Here is a 23,438-nt window from a genome sequence, read left to right as displayed (position 1 = left end):
ATAATTCTAATAACTATATTAGAAGTTCACCTTAGGGAATCTCCATTTATTTAACAAATTGAATTTGGAATTTTAAATATTTGTATTATAATTAATACTGTTATGAACATTTTTACACGTCTTAATTTTCAAATTATATGCCTTTAACATATTCTTCAATATAGAATTCTTGGGTTAAAGTAATCTTATGAAAATGGCTTTGATCAATATTTTGAAATGGTTCTCAGGAATGTTTATGCAAATTTATAACTCAACCAAAAGAGTTTTAATTGGCCTTTTTCAACCCAGAAGAAGTTTCTTAAGGAAATTACATAGTTTGTTTTCATAATGCAGGGAATGAAAAGGAAAATGGAAAGTGACTACTGATTCGCTTGTTCAACATCTCTCCTACACAGATAAAATTAATTTAAACTTTTGTGTTGAAAACATATATTATTCTTCATTGTTTAATTAAATATTAGACCTTATCTTTCCCCAAAAGGAATTTCAGAATTGTTTATAATATATACCAGCATCAACAAGTACCTTGAAATTATCACTCAAAACAGAAACACAGAACACGTGGGTAGCAAATATAAAAATAGCAGTCTGCAATTATATGTTGTGTGAGAGACATCGGAATGAGTTCTCTTACACTGCCAGTCACTTTCAGGAATGCTTGTGCTGTTTTGTGGAGATGAACATTTCCCTCCAGTGAATTCATAAACTTATTTATAAATGGTAAATTTTGGTTAGTTTACACTCCATGATCTGTCCCAGTTTGGGAGTAATTATGACTATGTAAAAAAGTAATTTTCAACTTATACATTTGAAAATTTTCTTTTTTTTTTTTTTTTTTTTTTTTTTAGAGACAGAGTCTCACTTTATGGCCCTCGGTAGAGTGCCGTGGCCTCACACAGCTCACAGCAACCTCCAACTCCTGGGCTTAAGCGATTCTCTTGCCTCAGCCTCCTGAGTAGCTGGGACTACAGGCGCCCGCCACAACGCCCGGCTATTTTTTGGTTGCAGTTTGGCCGGGGCCGGGCTTGAACCCACCACCCTCGGTATATGGGGCCGGCTCCCTACCGACTGAGCCACAGGCGTCGCCCTACATTTGAAAATTTTCAATATCCTTTTCAAGAGTAATTAAACTAACAGAAACTTACCAATTAGGAGAATGTTCTTTCACATCTACCTTTCATGTGTACATGTCTTTTGGGAGAAAATGAAGTGAGATATTCAAAACCTTAGAACTAGAAAAAACAAATATTCAAGAAAACAGACATTTTATTAGATAATCAATGAATAGATGAAGAGTCAGGTCTCAAAATGAACTTTTCGCTAACAAAATGAATTTTAAGATAAGTATATTTAACTGCAGATTCACACTAAAAGAAATGGAAGAGATGAGAAAAAATGATTCTATAGCATTTGAACAAATTACGGAAAAGTTAACAAGAGAAATAGAGCAACATAGAAAAGAAGTTGCAATAAAAGAAGAATTGGAACACAGACTGAGAGCCCAAAATGTGGAGTTGGGGACCCTAAAAATAATCTGGAGGTAAATTAATCTTTGGTTAACATCACATTTATTATTTTACTTCATCACTATTAGTTGTGATGTCTCTTTGATTCAATGCTTATTATTTAGTTGTAAAACAAACCAAAATCTTGCCTTAAAAATTAATTATGATATTTATAGCTAAAGTTGTTTATTATAAATCTTGGCATCCAAGTAGTACCTTATTTCAATACAAAGAATTTTTGAAAATAATATACCATAATATATACTTAATGATGACTTATTAGGTGTTTTGTTCCTAGTAAAATAGTTCAGTGATTTTTCCCCTATTTCACATTTATTACAACTTCAAACATTATGAAGAGGAAAGAAACAAAATGTATTGTAATCTAAAGTAATCTCATGATTTTCTAAGAAGACCTCTGCAAATTTTATCTTATTTGTCATTTGTGTTTTGAAATATCAGGCTTATTTTGCATTTATCTATTTATTCCAGAGAGGTAACTGTGATTTGGTAGATGAGCCTCATGGGTTAGGATCAGAAGACTGAGGAAAATCCTACAAGGGGCTTATATGTTTAATCTCTCCTTTTCAGAATTGTGATCAGTAACTGAGTTAATTGATATATAGAGAAATGCTTTGCACAATGCCTAGATTTGTCATTTATCAATAGATATAATTGTTATAACTTAGGATAAAAATGTTAGAAGAGTAGAATATCTGTAGAATGCTCTCAGAAAAAAACTTAAAGAATGTTGGTAAATTTTGCCTGTTCTAGTGTACGCAGAGCTGAGGCTCCTACTATGGAGGGGGATGTAGGTTAGTCACCAGAGTGTACACCCAACTTTCTAGTGTGTCACAGTTATTAGAGTTTTGTGCATTTGGATTTGTTGTAATTCAAAGAAAGCCTTTTCCAATTTGGAGATTCATAAAAATTCTTTACTGATTTCTTTTTTGCTTTCACAGATTCATTGCATTCATGTAAATTTTTGAACTTTCAGGAATTTATGCTCTATAAGTTTTGAGGTTTGGATCCAGCTTCTTTGCCCAGTTAGCTGCTTTTTACAACCCTTTCATTTCATAAATGTGCATGTTATTATTTACTTTCTGGGGAGATCGTGATATATTATTTTATTGAGTGATAGCTAAAAGTTTCCTTTCTTTTACTTAGAATTGTCAATGGCATGAACATGAAAGAGATCTCCTGAACAAAGAAATTGTCAGACTAAGATTGAAAGTAGAAAGAATGAAAATGAACAATGAGGAGATAGACAAGAAACACTTGCGGGACTTGGAAATCATCAAAGACAAGACTGATGATCTTCAAAATGCTGTAAAGCTCAGTGAAGAAAGGTTAATGAAAGTAACAGCCCAGTATAGTGGCCAGCTCAACATACTACGAGAGGAGAATAAAGTGCTACAAGCCAAACTGAAGGAAGAGAAAGAAAACCAGGAAAAACTAGAAGCAGAACTTGAAGCCCACCATCTCAGACTGGCAGATGCTAACCATGAGCGTCACCAAAGTCAGGTCTCCCAAAGAGACCTTGCCTTCATTGTCCAGAGAACAAAAGAAGAATGGTCTGGTACACAGGAATATATGAACTCTGTTGCCGAAACCCTTTTCCAACAACTTGGTGATGCAGAAGAGAAATTCAGTTGCCTGCAAGCTGAGTTTTGTCCCATGAAAGATTCTCTTCGAGAGAAGACTTTTGCTCTAGAAGGTGCACAGAGAGACCTAATGGAAGCACAGTTGGAAAAGCAGAGCATTCAACTTAAGTATCAAAGAGTACAAAGAACAGTGAGTATGTACATTGTAAAGCAGGAGTCTTTAGAGCAGAGACTGTCCGGACTGCAGTGTAAAACTATGTCACTTCAACAACAGCTGGATGATGTTCACAAGGATTCTGCCGATAAAGAGAAGGCAAAACACACCAGAGACAGACCGTGTGCTGCAGTGGTGAAGGCTCTTGAAGTAGGGCATGAAAGGTACAGTCTGCTTTTGGAAGAGGAAAACAAGAAGTTGCTTGATGAATGCCATCACTTAAAAGAAAGGCAGTACCAATATAAAAAAGAGAAAGTGAAAAGAGAAGTAAGTATCAAGAAATAAACATTTTTCAAACTTCCAAAAAGAAAAGTGAAGTGGTATTTGGTAGTGACTAAGCATCGTATCTGGTTGAATGTGAGACTATCTAGATCTATATTTGTGATATCAGCCTAGAAACATACCTTGTTTCCAGCAAATAAAAGTTAGTACTGAGAGATGTTTTACTTTGAGTAAAGACAGTGTGTCACTTACAACATTTTAAGAGTTTAAGTTATAAATTGTTAATAGACATAGAGTAAAAATGCTGAAATCATAATTTTAGTGTCTTTATGTTGCCTCATTTTAAGACAGAGCCAAAGTAGAAAAAAGTGAGTAGGAAGCTGAGTAGGGGTAGGAGTTGCAGGAGTTGAGATTAGGGAGGGAGTTGGAGGCCAGCTTACTTAGGGCCTGCAGGAGCCATTGGAATTTTACTTTTATTCTAAAATAGGGATTATTGGGAGAGTTTGAGCAGAGGATTGAATTTGTGAGAAACTTTGAGGCTGATCTGAGCTTCTAATCAAAAAGAAAGAAACCATTTTACAGGGTAGAATTTGCCACCACTATCCCATCCACATGCATATGAATCTTTTGTTATGCATTTCACATTCCTTTTAAGCCTTCAGTTGGTCCTTATGCATTTCACATTCATGAGGGGAGGAATGAATAGAGGACCGAATCTGTTGTCTGAGCAGTAGAATACTGACTTGGCGGGGAGGTAGCACTTTCCTTAGTGTCCTTAGCCAAATTTAGTGGTCAACAGGAATGTGTACACAGGAGGAAAAGAAGGTGAGTCAATGCAATGTATGTGATGATAATCTTTAAGGTATATATGTTAAAGTTAAATATTATTAACACATCCTAATAATAAAGTGTTTATAATATCTGCAACAAAAATATCTTACCAGGCAGTTTTGAGACAACTTCGCCAAGAACTGTGTGATACCATGCAAAAACTATCCAGATCGGAGACGTTACTAGAAACTACATCACGTTGTCACATTCATTTAGAAGATGAGACCCAACATTCAATGAGAAAAATAAGTCAGATGACAAACCAAGTATGTATGAAATTAACATGCCACCAGTTAATCTGGAGCTGATCCAATAACATAAAGTGTTTTAGAATACTAGCTGCAGGTGACAGCTTTCTTTTTGTATTTTCATTATGAGTAATTTTGTACAATTTTATTATCTTTATCATGTACTTATTTCTTAAATTCTGACTTTCATTCTTCCACTTTTCCTTAAAATTACATAGAAATATACCATATTTTCTTATAATATATACCCTTAGGAAAGTCGAGGATTATGCATCATTTTTCACAGAAGTTGTGAGACATTTTTCCTGTTAAGCAGTAGTTTTCAGTGATTTCTCTATTGCCATTGTGAGGCAAGCCAGATTAAATCAGGGTAATGTCTAATGAAATGTTCCAGAACATATCTTCAATTTTGTGAATGGATACAAAATCTGTGTATACTTATTTCACGGATTTCAGGTTAACTCATAGAGAAAGGCCTTTATATTCTTGTCTAAAATGAAAATGCTGCTCGGGAGGCTGAGGCAAGAGAATCGCTTAAGTCCAGAAGTTGGAGGTTGCTGTGAGCTGTGTGAGGCCATGGCACTCTACAGAGGGCCATAAAGTGAGACTCTGTCTCTAAAAAAAAATAAATAAATAAATAAATAAAATGAAAATGTTTTACTTTAATTTATAAACTCTTTGCAAAGTTAATTGCCTTCATTTTCATTTCACTTTAATTATATTGTAAAAGCACAGAAATATTCAGGTCTTGGATAGGAGGTACATCCAAAATAAAGAATTAAGAAAATTATCCAGATCCTGCCATTGGATTTTTAAAAGCAAATGTATTGAGGTCTCATTCACATACCATGCAGTTCACCACTTAATGTCTCTTAGTATATTCACAGGGTTGTGGAACCATCATCACAATCAATTTCAGAACATTTGCATCAATGCGAAAAGAAACCCCACATCTTATAACCATAACCTCCACCCTCATCTTATCCCTCCACTTTCCCCAGGCCTGGGCAACCACCATCTACCTTTATCTCCATAGATTTGCTTATCTAGACAGTTCATTTTTGGGGTGGTGGGGTGGCGGGGTGGGGGTGAGGGAGACTTTATCAATCAAATTTTATTTTATTTTTTTTCAAGGGGCATATTATACATCCTCACAATGTGCACAATAGGTGAGATCTTGCCTCGTGCCCTCCCTCATTCTGCCAAACGTTCCCCACCCCGCTTCACTCTACCCACAAACTGGACTATAAGAGTGTTTTATTGTTCTTATGAGCATGTAATTGTTTATATATTGATTTCATATAGGTATGGAGGTATGGATTTCATATTGGATATTTATTTTTCTATTCTTATGGTACTTTACTAAGAAGAATGTATTTCAGTTCCATCCAGGTAAATGTAAATGCTCTTTTCTCCACATCCATGTGAAGATCTCTGGTTTGGGGATTTTGTTATGTGGGCTACTCTTACTCGGGTTAGGTGATATCTCAAAGTAGTTTTGATTGGCATTTCTCTGATGATTAAGAATGATGAGCTTTTCTTCATGTGTCTGTAGTCCGTGTGTCTGTCTTCTTTAGAGAAGTTTCTCTTCAAGTTCTTTGCCCACCCTGTGACTGGATCACTTGTTCTTTTCTTGCTAATACATTTGAGTTCTCTGTGGATTCTGGTTATTAAACCTTTGTCGGAGGTATAACCTGCAAATATTTTCTCCCATTCTGAGGGCTTTTATTTTTTCATGAAGAGTCATCTTGTTCAATTATAAATTTGCCTAACGTGAGAATAATATCTAAGTTGTATATAAAACGAGCACATTGTACCCCATAATTGCATTAATGTACACAGCTATGATTTAATAGCAAAAGTTGATATGCCTATAAGTTATCCTTATATAAATTGAAAATGTTTTAGATTAACATTTGTTAGAATATAATTAAATACGTTATACTATACTGATAATTGATATAATAAAATTTTATTCTAAATGTATTTTAAGCAATAAAATATAAAATTGGAACTTTTTTATTAAAAAAACAGAAAAAAACTCTTTCTTGCTATTGTTACTAATTTTCTCTATTTGGGATATATATTTCAGTGACTTTTTCCAAGTTATTTTATAATTAATAGATGGTATTTAACAGAATTTAGTGAAAAGTATTTTGTAAATATGTCTAGCTGTGATTTATCCATTGCAATATATTCCCAATGAAGTTTGTAATTGGGGAATTAAGGAAATTATATGGAAAGAAGGTGAAGGGGAGTCTCAGGGAAACTTGCCCTTTTCCCCTAGGTTGATTTGCTGAAAAGATCAACTCACAGTTATAGTAGATTAATAAGAGAAAGGTTTATTTCCAAATACCGTGCACATGGGGGGTATGAATGATTGCCCAATGTTTCAGTGATAGTCAGTGGCTTTTAAAGATGCCTTTTAGAAGGGAGGGGGGAGAGAAACTGTAAAATATATGTGTTGCAAGTGGTTGCGAGGGATGATGGGTAGATGGAGGGAAACAGACTGAGTTGCAGTTTAACCTGAGAGACAGGTCTCAGTGCTTCAAAGGACATTAGGGCCAGGCCTATGTGATAAGGACTCCAGCAGCCCCTTTTCTGATTCTAAATCAAGTTATTCAGGTTTTATAGAGGAGAGACTAGTGCATTCTAATCAAAAATGGCCTTTTCATTGAAAATATTCTCTATACCAAGGAATTATATTTTGATTTCCTTATCTCCTTCAAAGATATACATCTGAAAAGTACTCTATGTCTTTGCTTATCTCCTCATGTAATCTTATTTAATATTGATAAAGTTTGAAATATTTCCTGTAGTTCTTTCTTATTGTTCATTGCTGTTTCAACAGTAGCAAGAAAATGTTTTTCTGTTTTTTGTTTGTTTCTTTGTTTGTTTTAATGAGTTAGGGCCAAACCAGTCTGCTTCTTTCCTGCTAGTACTAATTTAATTTCCAAGGAAAGTGTTCAACCAAATAAATAAGTGAATGTAGATGCAATCAGCAGGAAAAAAATATATTCATGTCATTCTCACTATAGAAAAAAAAATTAAATTAGTATTCCTTCATTACAAAGTCAGAATTGGGACTTGTAGATTGATAATTGCCTTTCCAACTGAAAAGCTCTGGCCTTTCTGATCTACCACAGCACATGACCTTAACTTGATCATCAGAGTGCTTGCTAGTGCAGCCCATCATATCCAGTTGCTGGGAATGAAGTGATCAAGGCACCTTGATTTATCAATGGAGTCCAGTGTTTTCAGGTTGAGGCTATTGCCTGGGGTCATGTAAGTTCCATACAACTCACTCCAGAAGATGCTCTGTGCACTGCAGTGCATGGTCATGCATCCCACTGATTGCCATGGAGACAAGTAAACTATGAATTCTTATGAGTGGACGAGAACACTGCTGGCTACTGGAGTTGGTGACTGTTATCTCAGAATTTGGGACTGTTGTGGGCATCATGCTCTGCATTTATTGCCCATTTCAGTAGTGTGGAGATCAGTTGAATGCAGCTGTCGGGGACCATTTTCATTGGCATGTCACCTGCCTAAACTATAAAATTAGAACATAAAATACAACAAGATGTTAATAGTAAATATTATATGCCACTCACCATGTGCCTCATGTTTTTCTAAGTGCATTACGTGTATTCCCCAGTTCAGTCTTCCCAACATCCACATGAGGAAATCAGTGCTATTCTGTCCATGTTGTAGATGAAGAAACCAAGTTGCTAATTTGCTAAAGGTCACACAGCTAGTACTGGTGGAGCCAGTACTCAAACCCAGTTCTTTTGGCCTCTGTAAAGGTCCACCTTTCAAACTACTCCATGAGACATCTGGTTGTCATCTGAAGCATACACACCACTGAGATGTGAGAGAAAAAGGAAAACCTGGTCCCCTTGCTCTGTGGGAAGCTGAAGGGTGCTGTCCCCCTGTGTAGCAGTGCACAAAGTTCTAGCCTTTTCTCTATTTTACCTGTAAATTGGCTCAGAGACTACAATGTGTCTATGAATATGGACAGTTAGCATTTACCAACTTGTGCCTGTCTACTTGCTCATGTTCACAAAAAAAATAAATAAATAAACATCTGGTCACGATGGTTAGTAAAACATGGCTTTGACGTGACTGGGTAGGTTAAGTGGTAATTTTAACATGATGGCCTCTCTTTTGTCGTGTTTAATCGCAAAGTTTAATAGTCATCCTCACAGTTTAAGGCGACACATTTAAATTAAATTCTCTCCTAGTGAAAACTTAAGCCTTGCGACTTAACTTTGGGGTTGACATTCTCTGTTGTACTTTACTTCCCATTTATTTTTAAAAGTCCTTTTCCTTTTCCTAAAAGGAAAGATGATGGTGAGTGTTAGATGCTTAAAGTATATAAGTTGCCTTGTTACAATAAAATTAAATGTGAATAAAATAAAATAATAAAAGTTGATGTTGTGATCTTAGAATACAAAATATACATGCTTATCATAATGTAATCTTCTCTTTCCCCATTTTATCAATTTTATAAATTTGAGTATTTATCTCATACAATATAGTTTGTAAAATTAAGAATAATGTATTTATTGAGTATTTATGTAATACAATATAATTTGTAAAAATTAATAATAATACAATATAATTTGTAAAAGCAAGAATAATGTTGTGTTTTCGTCCTATAACAGGAGTAGATAAACTTCTCTGTGAAGGGCCAAATAGTATATTTTAGGTTTTATGATCCAGAAGATTCCTGTTGCAACAGCTCCACTGTGCAGTGATGGCAGAAAAGTATCTATAAATAATATGCAGAATGAAGGGGTGTGTCAGGGTTCCAATGAAATTTAGCTACAAAAATCTCTTCAGGTGATGAGCAGATTTGTACTAGATCATTATTATTTTTAACGCAAATAGTGTGTTAGTCTAAAAACTTTGTTTTCTATATGCTACATTTTTTAGCTGTCCATCCAGTGAGGGAAATGTCTGTCATTTCCAAGTGTAAACATTTTTCTAATCTTTGTTTTAGTTTCAAGAAGTAGAGGATCAACTCAAAGAGGAAGGACACCGTGCTGAGAAGATGCTAGACCAATGGAAAAAGTATGCTTTCAAGCAGCAAAAAGGAAAAATAAAAAGACTTGAGTATTATAAAGAAAATAAGTGTTACAGTTTGAGACTAGTGCTAGTTGTAATAGTAACTATATCTGTGTGAATCTTAGGAAAATTTTCAGCTTTAAGCTATTTTGAAATGCATATTTTTTTTACTTTGTTTCTAAATTTTGCACATTATGCACGGACATTGCTAGAAAAATGATATAGTTGCTTAATCATCTACTTTTCAAATATTTAAGGATTCACATAAACATACCTTCAAGTGTTTGTTCAAAAATTGCATGATATTTAAAAAAATTATCTGACATTAATTATTTTAAAAATTATATTTTAGGATCAAAATGGCAAATTCCAAATTAAAACTTATTGTCAAAGACCAAGCCGAAAAACTCAACCAGTATGAGAAAGACTTGTCAAGTGAAAGTTTCGTAAGTTAATCTCTTATTTTAGTTCTGGGGCAGAATAGGCTGAGTGTATCTTACTCAAAATGCTTTGGACTAGAAATGTTTTGGATTGTGGAATATTTGTATATGCCTATTGAAATATCTTGGGAAGGGAATTCAAGTCTAAACACAAATTTATTTGTAATATATATACCATATTCACACACCCTGAAGATAATTTTATGTAATGTTTTATAATTTTGTGCATGAAGCAAAGATGTTTTCACTGCAACATGGCACATGAAGTCAGATGTCAAATTTTCCATTTGGAATGTCATTATGACCCTAAAAGTGATTAGGATTTGGGGGCATTTTGGATTGTAGGTTCTAATATTAAGACGCTCAACCTGTAGTACAGATGCTCACTGACTTTCAGTGGGGTTATATCCCAATAAACCCATCCTCACTTAGCCTAGCCTAACTGGAACATGTTCAGAGCACTTACATTAGCCTTCAGTTGAAAAAAATCATCTAATATAAGTCTGTCTCTAATAAAGCATTATATGTCCCTCATACCACATATTGCTAGCCTGGGAAGGATCATGAATCAAAATTCAACATACATTGAAATTGGGGTGTTTCATATCATTTTAAAGTCAAAAAAATTAAGGTGGCCATCATCATTATGTCAAACTTGCAATGGCTTCACATCATTATGGAGTCAAACAATAGGAAGTTGGAGGATCCCAAGTCAGGAACAACCTGCGTATAAGAATATGGTAGACAGGTGTGATATTACAGGGGTATTTGCGAAACTTGGTAAATGTAGAATGTAAATGTTTTGGCACAGTAACTGAGATAACGCCGGAAAGGCTATGTTAACCACTGTGATAAAAATGTGTCAAATGGTTTATGAAGTGAGTGTATGATGCCCCATAATCATATCATTGCATACAGTTACGATTTAATAAAATAAATAAATTAAAAAAAAAGAATATGGTAGACAATATGAAAAACGTCTCTGATAAAAATATCTATCCCCTTCATAGTGATAATACTTATTGCAAGTAGTGCCAGTCCCCTTGACTTTACAAAAGAAATTGACTTAATTCCTAAAATTAATGATTTGGGTAGTAAGATTTTAATAAAAACATTGTCATAGCCCAAGAATAATATTTTTATGTATACCACATTTCATTTATCCATTAATCCATTGGTGGACACTTTGTTTTTCCAAGTGTAAATTATTTTTAATCCTTTGTTTTAGGTGCAGAAATCTCTGGAAGATCAGTTAGCAGAGACTATAAAATGTAAAAGGATGATGGAAGACCGCATGCAAAGGTACAGTTAAAAGCAGCACACAAAATAACTTGAGTATTCATAAAGCAAATAGCAGTGTAATATGAGATTGTGTCTGTTCAGATAATAAGTATGTTTGTGTGAAGCCAAGGAAAGTTTCAACTTTAAGCTATTTTGAAATGCATACCTTTGTATATTTTTTCAAAATTTTATACATTTTCCAAAAATACACCTAGAAAAATACCTTTGCCAAATCATCTGCTTTGTTAATCTTTGAGAAATTCTCTAATTATGCCTTTAGATATTTGTTCACAAGATTTATGGCATTTTAAAAATTTATCTGTGATAAGAATTATTTTACAATATGTATTTTAGCCTTGAAAAAGAAAATTCAAAAATGAAAGTAAACTTTGGAAAGACACTGGACTGCATTGAGAAATATGTGTCATCTGCAAGTTCAGTAAGTCAATCTCTTACTTTCTATCATACTTAAAAGGAACTTTTTTTCTCTACTAGTACAGGCTGTACATTCTGCACCCCAAATGCCCAGAAATATTTCAGATTTTAGAATATTTATATATACACAATAAAATATCTTGAGGATGGGATCCAAGTCTAAACACAATATTCATTAATGCTTCATGAACAACTTATGCACAAAGCCTGAATGTAACTTGATATAATATTTTTAAGTACTAAATTTTGCATGAAACAAAGATGTGTGTTTTCACTGAAACCTGTCACATGAATTCAGATGTGTAATTTTCCACTTGTGCTGTCATCTTTATATGTAAGATGAATAACATTTTGAAGCATTTTGGATTTCAGGTTTGGAGACTTCAGGATAGATGCTCGTCCAGGAGCACAGGGAAGGGCCTAGTCAGTGCCTGCAGGTGGTACTGAGAGGTAAAGCAAACTAAAACTCAAAGATATGGCCTTGATGGCCCTCTTTTTAAATTGGAAGTGTAGGATTGTAAAAGATTTTAGTTTAAAAAAGTGATGAAAAATAGATCTCTGGATGAGACTGTGTATTAAGGAATATTAATACACAGTCATGCCATGGAATCCCAGCACTTTATGAGGCCAAAGTAAAAAGGCCAAGGCAAAACGATCACCTGAAGCCTGGGCCTATCTCTACAAAAACTATAAAGGCATTAGCCCATCATGGTGATATGAAACTGTAGTCCTAGCTCCTTAGAGGCCCAGTCAGGTGAATCACTTGAGCCCAGGAATTAGAGACTTCATCAAGCTGTGATGGTAGCACTGTACTTGATCTTGGGTGACAAAGTTATACCTAGTCTCAAAAAAAAAAAAATAGAGTTCAAAGCAAGGGGAGAAACTGGATGATAGAAAAGCTGTAAGAGGTGATTCATGCCTATAATCTAAGCACTGTAGGAGGCTTGAAACCAGGAGCTGTAGACAAGCCTAGGTAATGTGAGAACAAAAAGAAAGAAAGAGAGAGAAGAAAGAAATGAAGAAAGAAAGGAAGGAAGGTAGGAAGGACGGAAGGAAGGGAGGGAGGGAGGGGAAAGAGAGAAAAGGAAGAAAAGAAAAGAAAAGAGAGAGAGAGGAGAGAGAGAGAAAGGAAGGAAGAAAGGAGGGAGGAAGGGAAGGAAGGAAGGAAAGAAGAAAGGAAGGAAAGAGGAAAGGAAGGAAGGGAGGAAGGAAGGAAGGAAGGAAGGAAGGACGGACGGGCCTGCAGGTAGTGCTGAGAGGTAAAGCTAACTAAGACTGAAAGATATGGCCTTGATGACCCTCTTTTTTAATTGAGGAAGGAAGGAAGGGAGGGAGGGAGAGAGGGATTAAGGAAGGAAAAGGAAAGAAAGAAAGAAAAAATAATTATCCAGGTGTGGGTGTGGTGATGCTTCCCTATAGTTCCAGCTATTCAAGAGGCTGCAGTGAGAAAATAACATGAGCCCTCATATTAGAGGTTGCAATGAGCTATGATCATGGCATTGTACTGAGAGTCAGAGCAAGACCCTGGCTCAAATAAAAGAAAGTTTAAAACAGAAATAAATAAAATTTAAAATAGAAAATAAAAATAAAAATAAATGAAAAGCTGCAAGAAACAGGGAAAAAGGCATGTTTATTATAGAGAAGTCTTAAACTTTGTGGGGGTTTGTTTTGTTTTGTTTTTGAGTTTGTTAGGGAAAGTCCCTATTATAATTGTTTCTCACTCTGGGGAGATGTGCCCTATGTCCTTACATGTGCCCATTAGGTGGGACCACACTGATCCCATTCCCTTCTCCGCCTTTTTCCTCCCCCCTTAGCTCAACTGGAGTTAAATTGACTTTTTGTTTTGTGGGGGCATGTATTAGTTGGTCTACCAGCTTCATATTACTGTTGAATCCATTGGATACTTGCTTTTCCATTCTTGTGATACTTTACTAAAAAGAATGTTTTCTAACTATCCAGATGTAAATTCTCCATCTTTTTATGGCTAAGTAGTATTTCATAGTATACATATACCACAGTTTGTTAAACCATTCATGAGTTGGTGGGCACTAGGGTAGTTTCCACATCTTGCTGATTGTAAACTGAGCAGCAATAATCAAATGCAGATGTCTTTATGATAAGGTGCTATTTTTTTCTTCTGGCTAGATGCCTAGTAGTGGCATTGTGGGATCAAATGGGAGGTATAATTTGAGTTCTTTGAGGACTCTCCCTACTTCTTTCCAAAGAGACTCTGTTAGTTTGCAATCTCAACAACAGTGTAAAGATGTTCACTTTTCTCCACATTTGCACAAGCATCTCATTTGGGACCCTGTGATGTAAGCTATTCTGAGTGGGGTTAAGTGATATTTAAAATTGATTTTGATTGTATTTCTGTGATGATTGCATTTCTGTGATGATTTCTGATTTTTTTCATGTTTGTTAGCCCTTCATTTATCTTCTTCATAGGTTGTGTTCATGACTCTTGCCCAGTGATAGATGGGATTGTTTGTTCTTTTTATGTTGATTAATCTGAATTCCCTGTGGATTCTAATTATCAACCCTTTGTCAGATTAATAACCTGCAAGTATCTTTTCCCATTCCAAAGGTTCTTTATTTGCTTTAGTTTTTTTTATTTTTATTAAATCATAGCTGTGTACATTAGTATGATCATGGGGCACCATAAACTTGGTTCATAGACCGTTTGACACCTTTTCATTACACTAGTTAACATAGCTTTCGTGGCATTCTCATAGTTATTTGGCTAAGACCTTTACATTCCACTTTTACTAGGATTCACATATTCCTTTGAAGATTACTCAACCTGTTCCAAAAGGTAGAAAAAGAAGGAAGACTACCCAACACGTTCTATGAAGCAAACATCACCCTGATCCCCAAACCAGGAAAAGACCCAACAAAAAAAGAAAATTGTAGACCAATATCACTAATGAATATAGATGCAAAAATATTCAACAAGATTCTAACAAACAGAATCCAGCAACTTATCAAACAAATCATACATCATGACCAAGTCGGTTTTATCCCAGGGTCTCAAGGCTGGTTCAATATACGTAAATCTATAAATGTAATTCAGCACATAAACAAATTAAAAAAACAAAGACCATATGATTCTCTCAATCAATGCAGAAAAAGCTTTTGATAACATCCAACATCCCTTCATGATCAGAACACTTAAGAAAATTGGTATAGAAGGGACATTTCTTAAACTGATAGAGGCCATATACAGCAAACCCACAGCCAATATCATATTGAATGGAGTTAAATTGGAATCATTTCCACTCAGATCTGGAACCAGACAAGGCTGCCCATTGTCTCCATTGCTCTTTAACATTGTAATGGAAGTAGGCTCAGTGCCTGTGGCTCAAGCAGCTAAGGTGCCAGCCACATACACCTGAGCTGGCAGGTTCGAATCCAAAGCGGAGGCCCACCAAACAACAATGACAACTACAACCAAAAAATAGCCAGGTGTTGTGGCCAGCGCCTGTGGTCCCAGCTACTTGTGAGGCAGAGGCAGGAGAATCGCTTAAACCCAGGAGTTGGAGGTTGCTGTGAGCTGTGATGCCACTACACTCTACCCAGGGCGACAGCTTAAGACTCCATCTCAAAAAAAAAAAAACAAAAAAACACATTTTAATGGAAGTTTTAGCCACCACAATTTAGCCACCACAATTAGGGAAGAAAAGGCGATCAAGGGTATCCACATAAGGTCAGAGAACAAACTTTCACTCTTTGCAGATGATATGATTGTATATCTGGAAAATACTAGGGACTCTACTACAAAACTCTTAGAAGTGATCAAGGAATACAGCAGCGTCTCGTGTTACAAAATCAACATTCATAAATCGGTATCCTTTATATATACATACAATCGTCAAGTTGAAAAAACAATTAAGGACTCTATCCCATTCACAGTAGTGCCAAAGAAGATGAAATACTTTGGAGTTTATCTAACAAAGAGAAAGATCTATATAAAGAGAATAATGAAACTCTAAGAAAAGAGATAGCTGAGAATGTTAACAAATGGAAAAATATACCATGCCATGGTTGGGAAGAATCAACATTGTTAAAATGTCCATACTACCCAAAGCAATATATAATTTCAACGCAATCCCCATTAAAGCTCCACGGTCATACTTTAAAGATCTTGAAAAAACAATACTTAGTTTTATATGGAATCAGAAAAAACCTCGAATAGCCAAGACATTACTCAGAAATAAAAACAAAGCAGGAGGAATCACTCTACCAGACCTCAGACTATACTACAAATCGATAGTGATCAAAACAGCATGCTGGGCAGTGCCTGTGGCTCAAGGGGATAGGGTGCTGGTCCCATATGCCAGAGGTGGTGGGTTCAAACCCAGTCCTGGCCAAAAGCCACAAAAACAAACAAACAAACAAACAAACAAAAAACAGCATGGTACTGGCACAAAAACAGAGAAGTAGACGTCTGGAACAGAATAGAGAACCAAGAGATGAATCCAGCTAATTACTGTTATTTAATCTTTGACAAGCCAATTAAAAACATTCAATGGGGAAAATATTCCCTATTTAACAAATGGTGCTGGGTGAACTGGCTGACAACCTGTAGAAGACTGAAACTGGACCCACACCTCTCACCATTAACCAATATAGCCTCTCACTGGATTAAAGATTTAAACCTAAGACATGAAACTATAAAAATACTAGAAGACAGTGCAGGGAAAACCCTTGAAGAAATTGGGTTGGGCGAGTTTTTCATGAGAAGGATCCCCCAGGCAATTGAAGCTGCTTCAAAAATACACTATTGGGACTTGATCAAACTAAAAAGCTTCTGCACAGCCAAGAACACAGGAAGTAAAGCAAGCAGACAGCCCTCAGAATGGGAAAAGATATTTGCAGGTTATGTCTCCAACAAAGATTTAATAACCAGAATCCACAGAGAACTCAAACGCATTAGCAAGAAAAGAACAAGGGATCCCATCGCAGGCTGGGAAAAGGACTTGAAGAGAAATTTCTCTGAAGAAGACAGGCACGCGGCCTTCAGACATATGAAAAAACGCTCATCATCTTTAATCATCAGAGAAATGCAAATCAAAACTACTTTGAGATATCATCTAACTCCAGTGAGACTAGCCTACATCACAAAATCCCAAAACCAGAGATGTTGGCGTGGATGTGGAGAAAAGGGAACACTTTTGCACTGCTGGTGGGAATGCAAATTAATACATTCCTTTTGGAAAGAGACATGGAGAACACTTGGAGATCTAAAAATAGATCTGCCATTCAATCCTGTAATCCCTCTACTGGGCATATACCCAGAAGACCAAAAATCACATCGTAACAAAAATATTTGTATTAGAGTATTTATTGCAGCCCTATTCATAATTGCTAAGTCATGGAAAAAGCCCAAGTGCCCATTGATCCACGAATGGATTAATAAATTGTGGTATATGTACACCATGGAATATTATGCAGCCTTAAAAAAGATGGAGACTTTACCTCTTTCATGTTTACATGGATGGAGCTGGAACATATTCTTCTTAGTAAAGTGTCTCAAGAATGGAAGAAAAAGTACCCAATGTACTCACCCTTATTATGAAACTAATGTAGGACCTTCATATGAAAACTATAACCCAGTTACAATGTAAGAATAGGGAAGGGGAGAAAGAGGAGGGAGGGAGGGGGATTAATGGCATCTTGCTTTAGTTTTTGTGTCCTTAACTGTGCAGAGACTTTCCAGCTTAATTAAGTCCCATTTGTTTAATTTTGGTATTGTCGTGGATTGCCAACAGAGTCTACATAAAATCTTTCCCCAGGTCTACATCATCAAGTTTTCCCCTACACTTTCTTCTAGGACTTTTATCATTTCATGTCTTAGATTTAAACTTTTATCCATCTTGAATTCAATTTTTGTAAGTTGACGAAAAGTGCAGGTCCACTTTCAGTTTTTATGTGAATTATCCAGTTCTCCCAGTACCATTTATTGAATAGTGATTATTTGTTTGGTTTATCAAAGATCAGATGGCAATAAGAAGCTGGTTTCATCTCTAGGTTTTCTATTCTGTTCTATATGTCCGTATTTCTATTTTTGTGCCTGTACCATGCTGTTCTGATAACTGTGGACTTACAATATAATGTAAAGTCTGGTAGAGTGATACTTCTGGATTTGTTTTTATTATTAATAATTTCCTTGGCTTTATGGGTTTTTTTATTGTTTCCATACAACATGCAGAACTCTTTCTTCCATTTCTTCAAAGTATGATGTTGGTATTTTAATGGTAATTACATCGAATCCATACATTACTTTGGGTTTTATAAACATTGTAACAATGCAAATCTTCCCAGTCGTGTACATGACATATTCTTCCATATATTCATGTCTCCTGCTATTTCTTTTCTTAGGGTTTCATTATTCTCTTTGTAAAGATCTTTCATGTCCTTGGTTAAGTATATTCCCAGGTATTCCACTTTCTTTGAAGCTGCTCTGAAGGGTATTGTGTCCCTGTTTGCCTCTCATCTTAATTGTTATTTGCATACACAAAGGCTCCTGATTTGAGCACATTGATTTTATACTCCACACCATTACTCTATATCTTGATCACTCCCAGGAGTCGTGTAGTTGAATCAGTTGGGTTCTCTAAGTATAAAATGATAACATTGGCAAAGAGTGAAAGTTTGACCTCCTCGGCCATCATTTGTATCCACTTAATGTCCTTCTCTTTCCTGATTGCATTAGTTAAAACTTCCAGAGCTATGTGGAATACCAGTGGTGATGGTGGACATCCTGTCTAGTTTCAGTTCTAAGTGGAAAACTTTATTCAGTGTGAAATTGGCTGTGATTTTTGTCCCAGAAGGCTTCAACCAATTAAGAAATATGTCATCTCTGCCTATTTTCTTAAGTGTTCTTGTTAGAAAAAGATGCTGAATATTGCCAAATGTTTTTTCTGCATCTATTGAGAGGATTTTATGGTCTTTATTTTGGCTTCTATTGATATGGTGAATTATGTTTATGGACTTGTGTAGGACTTGTGTAGCTTCATCTTAGCATCCCTGGGATGAAGCCGATTTGATTATGACATATAATTTTTTAAATGTATAGATAAAATCTATTTTCTAGGATTTTGTTGAGTATATTTCTGTCAATATTCATTAGTGAAATTGGTCTGTTGTTCTCTTTTTAGTTTGGTCTTTTCTTGGTATTGGTATCAGGGTGATATTTTCTTCAGAGAACATGCTAGGGAAGGTTTCTTTCTTCTCAGTGTTTTGGAATTCATTCTGCATGGTAGGTATAAGCTCTTCATTGAAGATTTGATCAAATTCTCATGAAGCCATGTGGTTTAGGGATTTTCTTGTTGTTGTTGGAAGCTTTTTTATTGTTATTTAAATTTCAGTGCTTGATATTTGTCTGTTCTAGAGCTCTATTTCTCCCTGGTTAAGTCTAGAGAGACAGTGTGATTCCAGGTATTGGTCCATTTCGTCCACATTGTCAAATTTCTGGGCATAGAGTTGCTTGTAGTAGACAGAGATAATCTCTTGTATCTCTGTGGTATCTGTAGTTATTTCCCCTTTTTTTGTTTCTGATTGAGGCTTTAGAGATTTTAATGCTATCTTTCTATTTAATCTGGCCAAAGGTTTATTGATTTTATTTATATTTTCAAAGAACAAACTTTCCATTTTATTGATTTTCTGAATGATTCTTTTGTTTACAACTTCATTTATTTCTAATTTAATTTTGGTTATTTCTTTTCTTCTGCTAGGTTTGCAATTGGATTACTCTTCCTTCTCCATTTCTTTGAGATGATTCATTAGGCTGTTGATGTGCTCTCTTTCTATATTTCATATGTTGGTATCTAATGCAATAAATTTCCTCTTATGACATCTATTTCAGTATCCCACGGGTTTTGGGAATCTGTGGCTTCATTGTCATGCTGTTCATGAAATCTAATAATTTCCTTCTTTTATCCTCCTTGATTCAACTGTCATGTAGCATAAAGTTTGTAGTTTCCAGGACTTTGTGTGTGGATGAAGGTTTCTGTTGCAATCGATTTCTATCTTTATTCCCTCGTGGACTGAAAAGATGCAAAGTATTATTTAAAATTTTCAAAAAAAATTGTTGAGGTTTGATTTGTGTCTGTGGGCTGGAGTATGATCCATGGGCTGATAGAAGAACATATTCTCTTTGGCTTTGGGGTTGTGTGTTCTATATATGTCTATTAAGCATACTGATCTAGGGTAGCATTCAAGTTCCTTGTTTCTATGTGTAGTTTCTGTTTAGTGGCTCTGTCCAGTTCTCTTGGAGGAATGTTAAAGTCCCTAGCTACTGTGGTGTTGTAGGATATTATATTGTTCAGACAATTAGTGTTGGCTTCATAAATCTGGGACCATATAAGTTGGGTGTTATATACTTTTAGAATTGAAATGTCCTCTTGTTCTATTGTTCCCTTGACCAGTATATAGTGACCCTCTTTGTTATTACTTACTTTTTTGCTTTAAATACAATTGTCTCTGAAAATAAACTTGCAACCCCTCCTTTTCTGATTTCCTTTTGTTTTTTAATATTTTAAATATATTTTCCTTCATTAAATCATAACTGTGTACCTTAATGCATTTATGGGGTATAATGTGGTGATTGTACATGTTGAAGGATAAAACAAGACTCAGGATGAAGGACTGGAAAACAATAATTCAGGCAAATGGTAATCATCTCCTCGCTTACTTAACTGCTGGTTCACCCTGAGTCTTCTTTTGTCCTTCAACATTAGGTGTGTTTCTAGAGACAGCATATAGATGGATTGTGCTTTTTTATCCAGTCACCCAGTCTGTGCCTTGTCAGTGGGGAATCCAAGCCATTCATTGAGAGAATTGTTAAGTATCGTGGAGTTCTATTCACCTTATTTTGTGAAGGTCCATTGCTTAATTTTATTTTTTGCACCAATGTGGAAGCTACATTTTGTTCTTCAGTTTCTGGGTGTCTACTTTTTTTGGAGGTCCATTGTGATGGTCAGTGTGGAGAATGGGTCTGAGTATTTCTGCAGAGCTGGACGTGTAGTAGCAGATTTCATCAATGTTTGCATGTCAATAAAAAATTTGATTTCTCTGTCAAATTGAAAAACTAGTATACAGAATCCTGGGCTGAAAATTGTTGTATTCAAGAAAGTTAAATGTCAATGACCACCTTCTTCTGGATTACAAAGTTTCAGCTGAAAGGTCCACTGTCACCCTAATGGATTGGCTCTTATAATTCAATTGGTGCTTACTCTTGGTTGCTTGCAGAATTTTCTCTTTAATTTTGACCTTGGACAGGTTCATTACAATGTGTCTGTTGAGATAAACCAGAGTTTGATATGCATCTAAGAGGACTGTGTCAGAATCTTGGTGATGCTTGGGAAATTTTCATTGACAATATGCTCTAGAAGGGCTTCTATACCTTTGGGTTATTTTCCTTTCCCCTCAGGGATCACTTTAATTTGTGTATTTGTGTGCTTCATGAATTTCCATAATTCTCTAAGCTCTACTTTTACTCTTTTCTGCCTCTTTAAATGCCTGAGTTAGCTCAAGAGACATATCCCCTAGCTCTGAGATTCTTCTTTCTCCATGGTCTAATCTATTATTTGTACTTCTACTGCATCTTTAACTTCCCTGGGTGACTCCTTTATTTCTTTAAGGTCTAGTACCTCTTTCCTATCTTTTATTCACTTCTTAAGTCAATTTTTGGATTTCCCTTCAGTGATTATCCGCTTTCCCTTCAATTCCCTTCATCATTTTTGCCATCCATACTCTAAATTCCCTTGATGTTATTTCTATAATTTCCTTCTAGGTGGGATCCTCTATGGTAGCTGCCTCATGGTCCCTTGAGGTTAGGGTTGATCTGTTTTGGTTTTTCGTGTTGCCGGATTTTTTTTTCTTGTTGGTTTTTCCTCATATGTGCTTTCTTCTTTATCCATATCCTTCCCCTACTTTTTCCTCTCACGTCCTCCTTCTTAAATGTTCTTGTTTCTGTGCTTGAATGTTGGAGTGGCCTTTTGGTACAGGGACGAAAGGAAGAAAAGAGAAATGAATGAGAAAGGAAAAAAGAAACAGAAAATAAGGGTGAAAGAAAAAGAAAAGAAAGGACAGGAAGAGAAATACGGGAGTAATAGTGGTGTTCAACAGGGTGCATTGACCCATACATGCAATTTCAGGACTCTGAGGGGCCAAGGAAGTTGGGTTCTCCACAGTCAAGAGCTCCTTATCAGCCTGACCAAAAGCAAGACCTTGCCTCCAACATATGCAAAAACAAAACATCTTTGTGTCACTGGGGGGACCTACTAATACTGTCCTTTGGAAGTCTAAAGTGAGAAGGACACCCAAGCCCAGGTTTTAAGGCCTCCTTGAGCCATGCCAATGCCATGGACCCCCAGCCTAGGCCCCAGAGCAAGGCTCTGTCCCATAAATAAAATACAGAATGAAAGAGAAAAAAGCAGATGAGAATAAAATAAAGAAAATAAATAAAATTATAAACTTTGGGGGGAAAAGGAGGGATAGAGGGATACCTTAGTTATCATTTGAAAAATTTATGAAGGAAAGATGAGAAAAATCTAGAAAAAGGAAGGAAAGAAAAAATAGAAAAGTAAGTTTAAAAAGCAAAGAAATGCTAACACAAAATGGAATCCTTATTATACAAGAAATTAAAAATGAAAAAATAAAACACAAGGAAAGAAAAACTTAAAAAAAATAGAAGGAAAAAATTTTAAATATACATACAGATAGCAATATATTACCTGGACTTCAGGTGGCACTCTGGGGGTTGGAGATGCAAAACAAACATGCTGATTCTGCTATATAAGATGGATGTGGGAAGCCACTGTCTAGTTGCTGAGGAAACCCGCTTCCTTCTTTCTGACTTATTATCCCTCAGTCAGGGCATGGTGGTTTCATTAACATTCAGTCATAGTAGGGTGGGGGCCTGAAGCTTTTACCAGACTTTTTAGGATACACACCTCAAGTTTCCAAACAGTGCCCCTGGGCCACAAAGTGGCTTTTCTGGGATGTGAGAACCATCCACCTCACCCCAAGGATGGCTACCCAGCTCATCAGGTGCACCACAGCCAGTCACGTGCTGGGACCCTGCAGGCTGTTTCTTCCCAGTGGCCCTCCCACAATGACAGCCCTCTGATGGCAGCCAACCTAATCAAAGTTACACCCTGCCTGGTAGTTCAATCCCTGCCACTGGGCACCATTCAAGTTCACTCTCTCACGCAGGCTCTCCCAAGGCAGCTGTGGTGAGCACCCAAGTCCAAAAAATCTGCAGGACAGTACTTCCCTGTCTTTACCCCTCTGCCAGAGGGTCGGCCAGCCTCTGCAAGCAGGCACCTGCTTTCTATGCTGGTCCTACACTGCTCCTGACCTCCTTGTGAATGTGTAGGTGATTATATACTGATTTCATACTAGTATTGAATACACTGGATACTTTTTTCCCCATTTTTGAGATACTTTACTAAGAAGAATAACCTAATTTACATAATGCAATGAGACATTTCTAAACTATTAAGAAAAGCGTACGAATGCCTTACCACATCAAATAAGTAAGCGAGGAGATGGTTCTGTTAATCATTTAAATGTAAGCATTCCAC

At 36.0% G+C, this 23,438-nt stretch overlaps 1 protein-coding gene across 1 annotated transcript in view; it reads left to right on the top strand.

The window, feature by feature from the left end:
- Window positions 1-23,438, top strand: part of LOC128579025 (ankyrin repeat domain-containing protein 26-like) — a 46,072-nt gene that overhangs the window by 8,660 nt on the left and 13,974 nt on the right. Inside the window, exons 4-11 of the mRNA XM_053581331.1 lie at window positions 1,361-1,540; window positions 2,280-2,316; window positions 2,673-3,590; window positions 4,490-4,642; window positions 9,630-9,700; window positions 10,047-10,140; window positions 11,363-11,436; window positions 11,770-11,854. Of these exons, the coding sequence (XP_053437306.1) occupies window positions 1,361-1,540; window positions 2,280-2,316; window positions 2,673-3,590; window positions 4,490-4,642; window positions 9,630-9,700; window positions 10,047-10,140; window positions 11,363-11,436; window positions 11,770-11,854 (1,612 nt within the window). The remainder of the gene's footprint in view (window positions 1-1,360; window positions 1,541-2,279; window positions 2,317-2,672; window positions 3,591-4,489; window positions 4,643-9,629; window positions 9,701-10,046; window positions 10,141-11,362; window positions 11,437-11,769; window positions 11,855-23,438) is intronic.

The sequence above is a fragment of the Nycticebus coucang genome, chromosome Y (assembly GCF_027406575.1).
Source record: "Nycticebus coucang isolate mNycCou1 chromosome Y, mNycCou1.pri, whole genome shotgun sequence".
Classification (NCBI taxonomy): domain Eukaryota; kingdom Metazoa; phylum Chordata; class Mammalia; order Primates; family Lorisidae; genus Nycticebus; species Nycticebus coucang.
Note: the sequence above shows the minus strand (reverse complement) of the source record. Positions and strands in the feature narration are given on the sequence as shown.